Consider the following 16909-nt stretch of genomic DNA (forward strand, 5'->3'; position numbering starts at 1 on the left):
GGTGTATAATTGGGATATGCGTGTTCTTAAAATCAAGCAGAGCTACCACCAGTGTGATATTCGCTACAGGTATTTAATCTAAATTTAACTATCTCGAATACATCAATATACTATCGTTCTAGCCCTGAATTGCATGCGCTTTACACGAAAACATCTTAATTTAAGTATCTGAATAGGGATTAGTAATAAGTAAATATATTTTATCAGCAATCAATTTTATAATTTTTTAGTAACAGTGATAAGTTATTACTCGTACTGTTTTTATGGTTGTTATAGACGAATTAAACGTAGAAAGAGTTTGATTTATATGATAAATATAAGTTATGGGTAACAAATAAAAGATAATAAAAAGAAAATTAAAATTTTTCACCTTAAATGAAACAGCAAACTACAACAAATCTTGCAACACAGCTGTAGTAGTATCAAAATAATCGATAATAGGAAACTCATGTTATTTTTCGAAGTGCCCTAAATAACAAGCTGTATACTTAAGCCTCATTTAATTAAGCTGTTTGGGTAGTTAATAATTATACACTATTAATTAATTTTTCAAGTCGAAGTACAAAAAGGAATTGTTTAATGAAAGCAATTGGTCAAGTAACTTGTACATAATTTCTACAGTTTTCGTATGTATTTTCTTAAAAAATAATTATAGAATCACTTAGTTATTGAATAACTGTAATTTGGAAAGCTTACACTTCATCAATTCATAAAAAAGATAGAAGAATGAAAGCTATTTGAATAAATGACACACTTGGGATTTTTGATGCGTACAATTACTAAAGTATTTTATCTAAAAAGAGTAATTTAATTTATGTAATCAGATTAAAAAAAAAAATGCTGAGAATCATACAATAAAGTAGTTCAATAAAAGAAAGAAAAATAAAAAAGCGTTGTACAGACTTTGTTTCTATCCAGTACTTTCTAGTAGTAGCAATATCTGATGTAATAAAGTTTTTTATTACAAACATTTAAAAAATATTATTTTCCTGAAAAGTTATCATTTCCCCATAAAAATACCTTTTAACAAAACAAAAAAGTTAGGTAAGTTTCAAGTGTTGTTGAGTTAATATTTTAATGGAAGTAATTGCTGAAGTCTTTGTATGCTGGCAATGAATAGTATATTCTATCTATTGAATCTGTAGCCTTGACAAGTTCTGAAATCTAAATATAAAAACGGTAGATTTTTTGTTTGCACAACATACATTTTGTATGACACTCGTATTATAATATTGTTTAGTACTTGTACTTTAACAAAATCAAACTAAATAATTTTGACTTTCGAGTGGTACTGTATATAAACCTTTTCTTTCATGGATTAAAATAATGCGCTAATATATGTATGTACTTTTGACATAGCAAGGCATTACTGTATTTTATGTGAGATTTGCATGAAGTACCAGTCAACAGTCAATATTATTTAATTTGATGTTGTCAAGGTACGAGTACTAAACAGTATTACAATACGAGTGTCATACAAAATGTATGTTGCGCAAAAAAAAATCTATCGTTTTTATTTTTGAATTTCAGAACTTGTCAAGGCTACAGATTCATTAAAAAAAATATACTATTTATTGACAAAAGACTTCAGCATTTCCTTACATTAAAATATTAATTCAACAACACATCAACCTTACCTAACCCTTTTGCTTTGTTAAAAGGTATTTTTATGGGGATTACTCTTACCCTAAACAATGTAAAAAATCTCAAATAAGTTTGTTTTGCATTCAACTTTTTCAATTTCCTGGACTTTATTTCTGTCTCCTTAGGTGGCTCCAGTGGCCTCAATGTTAAAATTATAGATAACCCAACCGAGGTTAATAAAATTGAATTATATTCTTTGAATTCCCATCTTTCTATTCGTATAAAAAAAAATTAAGGTTGACGATGAAAATTGTAAGAAATCATGCTTACAAAATCGTAGTTTTAAGACGGGTTAGATAGGAAATACAAGCTTACGCGATATACAACATACTGCTGCACTTATATAAATAACCCGTAAGGTGTAAAAAACATACTATCTTGTATATATTATTACGCAGTTTTCGATGACATGAGAAAAGTGTCTTGTTATCGAACAAAATCTTTAAATAATCGGAGACTAAGTATACAGCTGCGAGTGCACGTCAGCTCTCAGCTGTCTGCATTCTGCAGAGTACATATATATAGGTATAACTACTCTTGAACTTAGGAGCGCACCGTAACAGTTTATCAATTAGGGCACCATAAAACTTTTTTGTTTTTTTATATTAACTCACTAAAGTAACAGATAAAATGTAGAATATGGCTTACAATAATCTCTACGATAATTTTATACCATATTTGAAAGAAAATAATGATTAATTTTTAGTCTCCTTATTTTGATACGGCACTAGGCGCTGGAGCCACCTTAAGTGTGTACTATGCATGTATGTGGCGTCTCACATCTCTCGCGCTTCAGGCTCTACTCGCCAGGTGGCCAGGACGAAACACATTTTTCTCTCTCTTGTAGTTGACAACGATTCCTACATGTATACCTTCTCATACTATACCCAGTTTTATGAACTTATGTACACATTACCGACGTTGCTTTGAGTATAGACACATTACTTCCCCATTTGACGTTACTCTTAACAAATTTGTAAGTTATCTTATAATTATACAATTCATCTATTACAAATGTATACATTAACATACATGAACAGCATAGCCCTTAACTTACTTGTTTCTTTGATCTTCTTCTCTCACAGTTTTTGGATGCTTTATTTTGAATTACTACAATTTGTTCGTTATTTAATCATTCATCGATCGGTGCTGGTTAGGTTATCTGAAACCTATTTTTCAAGTTATACAGAAAAAAAAAAAAAAATCAACACTTTAATCTTTAATTTTGCAACATTATTAACGTTTTCATTATTAAATAAAAATTTTTTAATTTTGAATTCGATACCTCTTACTGGAATCTTTAATCATGCAGAACGATTTTTGTCCCATTTCAAAAACGATATCACAAAATTATTATTAATTTAAAAACTAAATTGGCTGCCCTTAACCTCGCAGAATTGCTAGATCGAAGTTTTGAAATGGATTTGGCTACAGATACTAAAAACTTTAATATCAAGAAAAAAAAAGTTTTTCCTACCGAGGGTGTTTTTAAAAGGCTGGAGTGTCCTCGGTAGGAATAGTAGAATTCGCCACAATAGCGCCATCAGACTGCAACCGCAAAATAGCCCCGGAGACGATGGCATTTATCCGACAACAATTACCTTTTTTTCAATTGGACCCTAATTTCTTACAAAATTCAATTTTGCAGCATAAACAACTCTAACGTTTTATTATTTACTGTTTTGCAACCATTTTTTACTCTTAGAGTACACTTTCAATATTTAATTAAATGAATTAAAGGAAAAGAAATTATTGCAATAACTTATTTGAAAAAGTTTCTAACTGTTTAGTGTTTATTACAACTGTTTCAATTTTAACTATTTAACATTTTAGACCAAGAGCTGGGGTACAGGCTCTACCAGGCTCAATGGATAGAAAGTAAAAAGTTTTTGTAAAGAAGTGACGTTGGCAGCAAAATTAGGACTCATTTGCTACCTTAAAAAAGACTTTACATACAACCCACCGTTCAGAGAATGGTATATAGCACGTCAAAATGTCTAATTTTTTTTCTTTCGTGTTAACGTTTTTAGTATCCATAACAAAATTCATTTTTCAGAATTTGATCTAGCTGAACTCTGAGATTCAAGGTAGTCAATTTAATTTTAAAATTAATAATCATTTTGTGACGTCATTTTTGATGTTAGACAAAACTCGCTGCACGTGATTGAAGATTCTCATAAGAGGTATCAATTCAAATATTTTTAGAATTTTTATAAAAAATATAAAAGTTAATAACGTTGCAGCAAGGAAATTTCTGAACACGATTTTTTAACTTTTTTGCTATGTAACTTTGTGAAAAACAGATTTTAGATAATCTAGCCAGCACCGATCAACAGATAATTTAATAACAAACACATTATCATGACTATGGTTTTGCTTCAAAAAAAGTTATAAGCAAAATTTGAAAAAAAATCCCGTCGATTTTTACTATTTGTTTAATAACATAAATAGTCGACACGATCATGCCCCAAAACTAATTTTTTTATGTATTCTGATCAAAATACAAAGCGATTCCAACAATTTTCGTCACAGTTGCAGAAAACTCCTTTCTATATGCTTTATCAATCCATCTATTAATCAAAAACAAACATTTTAATTTCACTTTGTAATTGTGAGGTTATAAAATGAGAACATTTTGATAAATTTTGTTACTTATTAACTTTATTATACTATGTACAGAGATTCAATTACTATAGCCTTTACTATTATTCGCTAAAGTATACATAGTACTTCAGTATATTTATATAGTTTAATTTAATTTCTTGCTTAAAATTCAGCAATACATTTGCATATTTTAACTATTCATACTGTAAGCGGCAGTTTCGCTTTGCACTCTAAGTAGAAAAAAGGAGGTTTTTTTATAGTAGTAATAAACAACTGTGAGTGACCAGAACTGTAAGAAATAAGTACAAGTCGATTGTACGAATTCGTAGCACAAGTGTAACTATACAGCATGAGCTACGGGCATCGATCACAAGTATGAAGTTATCACACGAGTATTGAAACCATTCCATACGAGTTGGGAAAAAATTTTCACGATTGTGTAAAAAAAATATATTTAGCAGTATTTTTTGTGCGGAAACTATTGATCGCACTATGAAAAAAAGATGTTTTTATATCTAGTGGTGTATGACACCAGGACAAGCTCCAGGCTTAATGGACTTCTTATGTTTGTGCTTACTCTAACTGGATACTTACCGGCTGCATAATTCATTTTTCCTACTGAGAACGCAGTTAATTTCTAAAGGTAAGACAAAACGCCTATATTCAAAAATAGTTATGCACGTAACAAGTACAATGTCCTGTATAATTAGTCATTGTTTTGCACGAGTAGCCAGAGTTGCCAAGAACGAGTGACAGTTGATTGCACAAGTACTTAGTATGAGTATGATCGCACAGCGTAAGTTTCTCGCATTGAACACAGGTATGACATTATTAGGCTAGTGCTAGAATCGTTCTGCACAAGCTACTTACTCCTGGGGTCATTTTCATTATCTTTGGATTTACTACACTCTCATAAACTGGGGTTTGCACTTGGTGCGCATGCGTAGTGCGTTTGGACTTGCATTATGTATAAAAATAGGATACGTAAAAAAATTATAAATGAAAAACAGACGTAATGATACAATTTTTTAACAAGCACACTTTTAACTTACCAAACATCATAAGGTAAGGGCTATCTCCGTGCATATCCACTTGATTTAAAGAACAATCAAAAACTTTGATGTAACCTCCACCACAGTCGATATTTTGTTCATGCTTGACCGTGAACTGAAGAACAAATATTTTATTTTCATTACTAAATGGACTAAATTTACGACTTAAAGCGTAAAATCTAGCCTCGTCCCAAGTTTTGATTCCTACAAACACACAAGATATAAATTTAAAAAACTTAAACAAAGTATACGTGTATGCATGTGTGCATAAAAATATTTTTAAACCGTAAGGGAGCCATATTATCGTAAATTTATTGAGATTTTAAAAAGTCTAGTATACTTTCGAATGACATAGTTGAAACCTCCCTTGTTTGATAATTCATAGAATCAAATGAAAAACCATATCGTGTACGGACACAAAGTTCGCTTGAGGCCATACGTGGTATAAATATTAAGCAATTCATTTATTTTACACAGTCATTCTGTAGGCAAATGATTTTATGTTAAATGTAACAGCAATTGAAATGAAAATTAGGGAGCACTATGTAACGTAACAAAATCAAATACATAAATAAATTAAAAAAATATTTTTGATAAAATTTAAAATACTGAATCAATTTTCTTCAGTATCACATGAATTAAAAATTTTTTTTTGATATTTTTACTACATTAAACGTGCATCAGAAAACTCAATGCATGCTTTACATGCCAACTTTTGAAATTGGATCTAATTTTATTTGAAAAATATTTTTCGAGTACAATTAAAATAATATATCTTACTACATAATGTGGTAATTTAGGTAAGGCTTACTCCATCCACAACCTTCTAACGTGACATGTTGTTTGACTTTTTTTATTTATGTTCTCGTACTTACATTATTTATGTAATTTTATTATGTTAAATGGTAGTCAAATAAACCAGTAAGATGTAAGTATACAATTTTTTTATTTGTAGCCTTAAAATATTTCATAATTGATCACTCGTTTATAATAAAATAATTAGAATAATTACAATAAACGAAACTGTTAACTGTTATTATATTATAATACAACAAATTACAATTTCAAATTCTAATTAGCATGTTCTTTTTATTTTGCTACAATATTTTTCGTTTTTATTTAGTATGGACAAGTTTTCACACTATTACAGAGATCTACAACCTGTTAGATTTGTATTTTAACTATTGTGTTGTAGCTATTGTTTTGTGAAAGTAACATAAAAAACTAACTTTTTTTAGCACATGAGTTTGAATTTTTAATATGTTAACGTAAATTAAGAGTCATTTTAATTTAAACAGCAATCTTTTTACGTTTGATCTAAATATGTGCATTCAGTGAGTAAGTAAAAGGCTGCGTATTATAAAAAGGAATAATGATTTCACACTAACAGCGCATCAAATTAATTACCGATTTTTTTAGCTTAGAGAATACATTCAAAAATTAAAATACAAAATAAAGAACACAAAAAAAACCATAAAAATGTATTACTTATACCTCTGTTTATTTTGACGATTAAGGATTATTTTTAATTTAGCATAAAGTATACTAAGTCATTAAATAAATAAGTCTTTCCTGGTTATTAAAAGAAGGTACTCAAGTAGCTCATCACTCCCATACTATCTTTTTACGTGATATCAGACTATCACACCTAAAAACATTAGGTAATGAAGTTGCCACAGTTTATTATTCAAGTAACCTGTACCTTTTTATAAACAGCCACCTAATTGATAAAATATTACACAATATTTTCTGTCAAACCTAAGTTTTCTTGATATAATCGAAAAGCTGATGATTACTTTTTTTGAATACCTAGTTGTATGATCAAAGTAAGAGTGTAATTTGGGATATATTATGTTTAATGTTGTAAAGATTAAATAACCTCCTATAAAAGGCCACGTTCAACATATAATTTTTAACATTAAACAGAAAATTGCCTGAAAACATGGTTTGAAATTTTGTGAGATGAATCAGCTTATATTTAAATGTAATTCCTGAAAATTTTATTCATACTTACAGTATTTAAATTTTGTGACAAACCACCTTAAGCTCGTGTTCTCAGGTCACTAAGAATAAAGTCTTTGATTATTATAATTGTCAAGTGTTGCACTTGCTTATTTTTCAGTGGCTGAACAGTATGTATAACAATATAGATTTTGTACAATGTTGGTATTTTAAAAATATTGATTTTAGTGGTCGCGGTGACGCAACGGTAGAGTTGCAGTTTCGTCGATCTCCGAGGTTAAGCTGCATTCGGCGCGGTTAGTACTTGGATGGGTGACCGTCTGGTGACCATTCAGGTCTCGCCGTTCCACCTATGCTCTTGATTCATGAGGGTCGATTAACTGTTTCTCTTTCGCTTCGGCATGGTGATCATAGGTGTGACTATAAGTTGGTCCAGATATTTATATGCGTATAATATAATATGGTCATAACTCAGGTGCACCGATGGCTGAAAAACACTATTCTTGTGTAAAAAAAGCCATATCTGAGCCTACGGGCGATGATAAATAATAAAAAAAAATATATTGTTTGATCACGAGGGGGTGTGTGTGCAATAGTGGGGCTCGACCATTTACTTAATTTGTTAAAAAATTTTAAGAATTCCCTGATAATGGCAATACTAAATTGCTGAAATATCGGTCAAATGTTATACTTTTTTAAAATAAATAGTCCGGCTCAAACAACCAAATTGTCATTCATTTTTACATTGAATTGCGGCTAACTGAGCAAGTTTTTGATGATTAGAAATGTTTATATTTCATTCATAAAAGTAATAAATTTTATAAGCTTTTAAATTTCAGGTTTTCACCCAACTTTACTGGTTAATAACTGTCGATCTAATTATTGTTCTTAGAGTTTTTAAAAACGTACTTCTTCAGTTAGTGTACCTTTCACGGTTCCAACTTAGCCTTTATCGTTATTATTTTTTTTAAGAAGTGGTTGATGCTAAATTGAAAGTCTTTAACAATGTCCCTAATGCATCTATTATGTAGGCTTGGTCGAGGTATAAAAGAGTGCCTATAGTTAAAACACGATGATACTTTTAAATTTTTGAATGTGGATTCAGAATTCGTCGATATATTTTATAAAATGTTAACATCGTTTGTTTAAAAACCTATTAATTAGACAAAAATGTAGGAAACTTCATTTTTTTCGAACAAATTTTTTTGTACGTTGGTTTTTTTTATTTTTTTTTACAAAACCAAGGAAACTTAAAATTTTTCTAAAATTGCATTAAAATAAGTTTATAAGTATTAAAATATTCTAAGATTTCTTGGAAATTTCGCTTGACGTTTTCTATCTTGATTCGTATTCAGCTAAGCTGACCAATGTATATACCAGTTAAGTAAATAAGTATATAAAAAATAATCCATTCGCTTTGTAAGCAAGTGCCACAAAATGTCATAAAAAACATATAAACACAAAGCTGTTAACTGATAATAAAAGAAAATTTTGGGAATAAGCTGTAACCAGTAGAATCATACTTACAGAGATAGCGCATTTAAAAAAAAATTCTATTTATTCATAGCCGTTGACTTTTATAATTTGTTCTAAAAGTAATTTGTGAGTTAAAAGAGTGCATGGATAAATTAGGTACAATGCAGGCATCAGTAGCTGTACCATTTTTTTATTTGTATTAAAAAAAATTTAACGTGGGGAGAAATAGAAATTTAAGGGTTAAGTAAGTTGAAAACTTAAGATTATCGCAATACCAGGCTTAAAAATCAACAATTCCTACGTATCTTGAACAGTTAAAAATATCATTTGAAGCTGTAGCATTAATACAGAATTTGCTAGCTTCATTTCTTTATCATTTATTTTTATACTTTTTTTCCTGGTACTTACAACTAACTTTGCATTTGTTTATTGTATGATCGAAAGTAACATATTTTTTATGTTGGGAATTTGAAGTTTCTAATACATCAGTTAAATATTTATTTGCAAATTTTATGTTACGGATCTTTATACTTTACTAATATTCTTTTCTATAGCCTATGTACAGAAATATTTGAAAATATTTTTAGATATTAAATTCTTGTACCATTTGTTTTACTTTGAGTTACCTTTTTTACTTTTTATTTGTGATTTTTCCAAACGGCCCATTCTTTGTCCTAATCTATTTCAATAATATCTACTTTTATTTTAATTGCTTATTAACGCCCTAATCTAGGCTATTTAAACAGTTTTTTCTTTTCACGCTGTATAAATATCACTCCCAATATTTCTATTTTGTTCTAAAATACTTTTATTAGTCTTTCATTATTCGTATGCCTCAGCTTTTTTTTTTTTAACTTAAAGCTTTGATACTTCACACATAACGTAGTCTTATAGTATTAATATTCTTATTATCACTGTATCTCTTGCATAAAAATCCAGCTTCATCATCCATTTGATATAGTTGAGCTGCATTTTCTTGCTTTTTATTTCCAAATCCTAACCTCATATTTCTTCTAAGGTCATTTTTTTTCAACTTTCTCTCTCCTCAAGGGCGATTATGACAGTTATAGGGAAAATGTAGAGAGTGCAGTGAGGGGGGAGCGAGCATGCGGCAGCACCGGCAACTGTTTTGCACATATATATATATAGGACATCTATTTTTTTATTTAATTACAACAATAATTTGTTGGTCCCTCTGAAAATTAAATATGATACCAGTATTATGCTATAACCATTTTCTCATAAAACACATTTTTATGCGACTCTTCCAAAAGGTTGCGGGTTGAGATGAAATTTTTTCAACATTTAATACCTAAAAAATGGTGTTGTCAAACGGTTTCAAATTTTACACGTGACTTTTTAACATCATTAAAAATATCCTGTTAAAATTTTAGGAAGATTCTACCCAAAACGCTAAATGTAATAAACGTCCTTAACTCCACAGTTTTTTCCTTTCTTTGTAAAAAACTTATATTATCGTTTTACTTGTAATCAGTATCACATTCCTATCTATGAAAAACTTTGTTTATGTCTCAAGCACATTTTATATTTGCTCATAACCTTTGAGCTTTGATTCTTTACTATCACCCGTATCACTGTTTTCTCATGTATCTCCTTTATCTCTATTACCATCCAACTTGAAATACACGGCAGTGTCAAGAGCAAGTACTCTTTAATAAATACTACTATACATTGAAAACCATAACTTTGCTGTATTGTCTCTCTCTTTTTCTTTCTTACTCATTATGTCCTTATGTCGCTTAGCTAGATTGTCTAAGCAGAGATTAGTAGGGACATTGCCAGTGCCTATGGTAGAGAGTGTGTCGCTTTTTTCTCACTGATTTGAGCGCACCGTCGCGGCAGACCAGTCGAACTATACGCACGTTTTCAGCAGCGGAGGGGAAGACTAAAATGTGCGTACCATAGGTACCTCATAGCAGTGTTGCGACGTACCCAAGACTTCTCTTGGGTGCTCTTGGCTAGTAGCGCAAGCGCAGAAGAACCATGCTCTCTCTCTCACCGGGCAGGTAGGAGTAGGGGAGCCCCCCTACCTAGCCTTTAACTTAAGCCCCGCCCACTTCTCACAACTTAAATACTACTTTTGACCCTAGCTTTTCGTAGCTCTCGATGGTCGAGCGGACTAAGAGTTTTGCGCTCGCTTGACTCGTAGCTAGGTACTCTTCGATTCTTGACCATGACGTTTTTTTATTTTTATTATTATTATTATTAATATTATTATTACTATTATTCATATTATTATTAGTGTCATTATTATTATTATTATTATTATTATTATTATTATTATTATTATTATTAATATGAATTGTTAGAGCCGTAATTAAATGCGCAATAAAAATACTAAAATTAGCAGATACTCTTTCCTCACCACCTTGCCGTAAGTATCGGGGCGCGTTTTTTTTTTTTTCAAGAAAAAATTAAGGAGTAATTTAATTACTAAGAAAAGAATGATGAAGCTATGACTCAAACTAAAAATACATTCGAAAAATTAAGTAACTTTAAAAAGATTTATTAATAAATGATCAGTTTTTTAGAAATAAAATTCATTTACTTAGCGCGATTTGTTTTATTTTCCAATTGAAAGTATTAATGCAATCAATTTTAAAATTTCAAAAGAACATCTTGAACTATTTAACTCTAAAATGTATAAACGCGATTCAACAGACGATCCAGAAATCAAAATTCAAGGCAACTTGTAATTAGTTAGGTGTTTCGAAATTTTTTAAACTTCATACTAATTTAGTTTAAAATGGCTCCTATAATTTGTGTATTTCATGCAAAATTAATTCTTAGCTATTTTTACGATAAAGTGCAAGATTTAATATTTAATTTTTTATTTTTAAAGCTACAATTTTAAATAATTAGAGTCTGTGAAATTATTGCTTTGTTTTGTATCGATTGCAATTTAATTCAAAAAGTTGTATTTAGATAAGAAATTACATTAATTCTAATTACATGTAATAAATTTCATTCATTTATTTATTTATTGTGTACGTAGTATACGTCTATTTGAAAAAGTTTAAATTAGTCATTAGATTTGTGTCACTTTACAGTATTATTGAAAAACCTAAGATTTTTTTATTACTATCCAAATAAGTTTACTTAAGGGATATTTCATTAAATCCTGTATTATAAGTGTTCGTATAAAATAGTTGTTGTTTATCAGAGTAACGTTGATAGTCACTTAAAGAAGACTGCTTAGAATTGTAGTAATTTATTTATTTGTTAAAATTATTAATTTGATACTTTATGTAGATTTCTGAATTGATAATTGCTTTAAAGTAGATTATAACTTATCAATTTTAAAATTATGTTTAATTATTCTGTTCTTATTTTTGTTTGAATTAAGTGTTTTTAAAGATATTCATTCAGACATCATCATTAGTGGAATAGGCCTATGTGGGATACCACTAAAAGAAAAAATTACGGTTGTAATAAATGTTTTTTTATTAGTCCAGTTTATTCATTTTTTATTTTTTTTGTAAACTTAGTTTATTCCGAAAAAAATGATAATTTATTAATAAATCTTTTTAAAGTTACTTAATTTTTCGAATGTATTTTTAGTTTAAGTCATAGCATCATCATTCTTTTCATAGTAATTAAATTATTCCATAAGTTTTTCTTGAAAAAAAAAAAAACGCTCCCCGATACTTACCGCAAGGTGGTGAGGAAAGAGTCTCTACTAATTTTAGTATTTTTACTGCTCATTTAATTACGGCTCTGATAATTCATATTAATAATAATATTAATAATAATAATACTAATGATAATAATAATAATAATAATAATAATAATGACACTAATAATAATATGAATAATAGTAATAATAATATTAATAATAATAATAATAAAAAAAAAAAAAAACGTCATGGTTAGGAATCGAAGAGTACCCAGCTACGAGTCAAGCGAGCGCAAAACTCTTAGTCCGCTCGACCATCGAGAGCTACGAGAAGCTATGGTCAAAAGTAGTATTTAAGTTGTAAGAAGTAGGCGGGGCTTAAGTTCAAGGCTACGTAGGGGGGCTCCCCTACTCCTACCTGCCCGGTGAGAGAGAGAGCATGGTTCTTCTGCGCTTGCGCTACTAGCCAAGAGCACCCAAGAGAAGTCTTGGGTATATCGCAACACTGCCTCATAGTGAGGAAAGGAATATATGCGTATACATGGGTAAAGCTGTATAGGTTTTGGCTGCCTCCTGCCTGTGCTCTTAGCTCTCACTGTATCTCACAGCTCTCGCATGCATGTATACCTATATATGTTCCTAATGCGCTGTATTCCCTCGAAAAATATTTTGCTTTGAATGTTAGACAGTTAAGAATGTTATTATGACTGATCAAATATTACTTGTTAAATAGATAGTATTAAATACTTTAACAGCTAAACACCGCTAAATACTGAGTTTTTCCTCGTTAAAAATGACAAATCGAGTAATTATAACGTGAGTCCCTTTATGTAACCTTTTCAATAGAAATAAATAACTATTAAAATATTCAGAAAAATAACTGTTCTGCTTTAAGGTACTTAAACTTTAAATCAATTAACAACAGAGATAAAACCAAAACTTAAATTTAAACCTTGAAGCTTTACCATGAACATATGTCACTTTGATTGCATGGAGGGAAAGTGTGCCAGTAGTCGAGGCAGCTAAGTGTCTACCTATACTTTTGCAATGATCACTCCAGAGTTCAAATCTCCGTTACGTCATATTTTTTTGTTACATTTGTTTTTACTTTTTTTATTTTTTTTTATTTCGATATTACTAAGTAAAAATTTTTTTCTATAATTGTATTTCATTTTTATATTTACATTGCGTAAGAAATAATCCTAATTAATTTATTAGTTAGGGGATTTCCTTAGATTTAAATTAATTTTTGTAACAATATAATGCTAATAACGGGGTACATGTTTACTAACATATCATCCTTGTTTCGATGGAGGTAGAACTATTGTTGGTGTGTTTAAAAATTATTCAAAGGTAATGAAATAATTTAATACTTTCGAAGAGGACCACACTTTTCATAACATAATTAACTATCACATAAAATGTTACTAAATAATTAATAAGACCATTAAGTATCAGAGACATTTAACAAAAATGTTTTCTGGATAATTTTTTAATCAACAAATTGATACAGTGGGGTGTCGCAGCACAAGCTCTCATGAAGAGAAGAACTTCTTCGCTTTCCTTTTTTGAGAAACAATGCACAAAATTTTCATGGCCGTCTCTGCTCTCGTAGCTTGCATATCAAATACTTGAATTTATTATGTATTTGTTAGTGTTCGTGATAAAGTTAAAAAAAAAATCTGTACTACAGCACTCACTTTTTTATCCCTTACATTATAATGACAAAACTAAGTCACGATATTTATACAAATGGAAATATTAACTGATTATTAAAAATATTAGACATAGATGGTAAGTCAATAATATTTTTCGCTTAGATACATATATTCATGAAAATAAACAAAATCGCTTGCAACTGCGCAACTACAATTTTATAACCCAACCGATGAAAATTTATTAATTATAATACAAAGTTAAGCTTTTTCAAAATTAACTTTTTATTCTACGTTACTTCAACGTCAGCCAAGTTTTACTTTCTCTTGAGTCCTGAAGCTTTATTATAAACATATTTTACGTTTAATCATGAGATGAGCAGAGTTTCGGTAGCCTAGTTAGCTAAGACATTGCGTGATTTATTTCACCTCGACATTCTCAGGGTTAAAATCTTACTTAAAGCTTAGTTTTTTTTTCTTTTCTTCTTTAGACATGTTTTGGTGATACAAGCATTTCATTTTTGTGACCATAGTATTTATTTACGTTTGATGTATACGATCCATAATAAATACTCACAAGTATATATAAATTGATAAAAGATGTGACGCACACGTATGTATATATTTATATTTACAAGATTTATTTTATTGTGTTATTCAATAGTTAAAAATGATATTTACTAAACGCTGTTTTTAACCAGCAAGCGATACATTGCATTTTGCGAAATAAGCTATCATGAAGCGCTGTAATTATGTGCATTGATTATTACAGAAGATATGATCTTATTAAAATGTATGCAGTCCAGTAAGAATTAGTACAGCCGTTCCTGCGGTAGGTTTATAATGAATGATTGTGTAATAGTATTTTAATACTATATTTAAGTGTTGTGTGAATTTAAAAGTGTTGCATTTTTTATCATTTACTGTAAGGCTTGAAAATTTAATAAGTTTTTTTGTTTATAAAAAAATCATGAGCGCTGCCCATAAGCTGAAAAACAAAAGCTCGGCTGTTGTCTCTCCTTTTACCTCTCGCTCCGTACCAATACATATGTGGTCTAATCCGACCGTGCGTTCTATCTCTTTCACTCTCGTGGCATCTTACATAAATACCTATTTTTAATTAAAATTTAAAGAGATATTGATCCAAAAACTTTTTAAATTATTGAAGGGATGTTTGCTGTTAAAGTAACAGTATAATTCTGACCACCAAAAATATTTTATTTTTACATGAAAAAAGGGGCTAAATTAGCATTACTCGTCATTCGCTCGTAAGTTTACAGTTTTTACGACACCTACAATCAATATGTGGAATTTTTCGTTTCTAGCCCACTGAGATACGTGAACGCCGCTGCACGGGATCCTTAGTTACAAAATTAATGAATTATGAACAAATCACTGGAGAATTTCTGGAAGAATGTAGTTTGAGGTAATTTTTCCTCAGCTTTATGATGAAGCTATTTACTTTTGTGTACGTCTTCTCTGAGACGCCGAAAAATGCACTTTTCAAAAACACTTACCAAAAATTAAGCTTCCCAAAGCTTTTATCAATATTTGCTTACTTTTTTGTGCTGCTGCGTCAGTTTTAGCCTATTACCAGTATTAAGCATCAATTTATAGGAGACACTATTAAAAATTGTGTTTTTAACGCTTCTTGCAGATTGATTGTACTTAAATCATAATATACTTAGTATTTATGATTTTCGAAGGACTGGGTGTATGTAAGTCGTTGTAGTCATATACGTTTAAGGTGTCTTATGTATAGCATTACAACAACGAGAAATGTAGTTTTTAAATTTGACATTGAACATATAATCGGCGTTTTTTTGATGCATGCTGTGGTTTATAACAATCAGAATAGGGACCTTCCTCTTCGCCTGAATAATTATCAAGCTCCGTATTATAACTCATCATTGGTTCAACACTGTTGATGACTTTTTGCATGGTGTCCTCCGCTTCATCATAACTCGGTACGTCGACGTCCACTTATGCTCATAGAACAATGCTCTTACTGTAGTTAGCATTGAAAATATAACCGTAAACAGTGCTGGGCGGCAGCTTCTTCGATAACTGAGAGTGCAGCCAAGTTGCTCTATTTTCGTAGTGACAAGAAAACAAACAGTTGGTACCGTATACTGCGCACTTTATCTTGTTTGGTTTTTTTTTCTATACATTGCACAAGTAAATTATATTCTGATGTTTCTTTTATATTGATGCTCAATATTGCATCCAAGCGGTCAGCCAGAATATGAAATGGACATTTTAACGATGTTGATTTCGTAAAAAATGATCAAGGCCAAATTGAACGCTTTCTACGAAATTCAACTACAATACACTGGCAGGCACCTGAAGCAAGAATCGTATGAAAATTACATGACACAACATCAAATCGAACGGGAGCGATAGCCAAAGGAGAAATCATCATGCGAACAAACTGAAAATAAACGTCAAGAATTAACTCTCACAGCAGTTAATATGCCTGCAGTATCTATAGACGATGCTGACGAGCGTGACGAAACAAGCGAGTGATGTCATATATCCTTCTGGAAAACAGATTTTTTTAATTTTGGAGAAGTTGAGGTAAATAAAGATTATTTAAGCTTTGAAAGACTGGAACAACAAAACAAAATCGTAAATTCCAGTAGCAGCATAAGCACTAGTCATATTACAGATACGAAAACAGAACTAAAATTTAGTGTAAAATTTCTTTAAGTTTAAAATCAAAATCAGTTTTGTGTAAAGCCCGGCAAATGATTATTAATCTGAGAAAAAGAGTAGTAAATTTAGAAGTAGATAAAGCCAAACATCTTAGAAAAATTAAAACGTTAAAACAACAAGTTGAGCGAAAAAATTTAACTATTAAAAACCTAATTAAAACTAAG

General features: G+C 30.1%; 1 protein-coding gene across 1 annotated transcript in view; it reads right to left on the bottom strand.

Annotated features, from left to right (window-relative positions):
- Positions 1–16909, bottom strand: part of Calr (calreticulin) — a 201124-nt gene that overhangs the window by 79052 nt on the left and 105163 nt on the right. The window contains exon 3 of the mRNA XM_089593647.1: positions 5301–5504. Within this exon, the coding sequence (XP_089449773.1) occupies positions 5301–5504 (204 nt within the window). The remainder of the gene's footprint in view (positions 1–5300; positions 5505–16909) is intronic.

The sequence above is a fragment of the Copidosoma floridanum genome, unplaced genomic scaffold (assembly GCF_036245765.1).
Source record: "Copidosoma floridanum isolate Cflo_tuat_1 unplaced genomic scaffold, Cflo_Japanese_pri ptg000020l, whole genome shotgun sequence".
NCBI classification, from domain to species: domain Eukaryota; kingdom Metazoa; phylum Arthropoda; class Insecta; order Hymenoptera; family Encyrtidae; genus Copidosoma; species Copidosoma floridanum.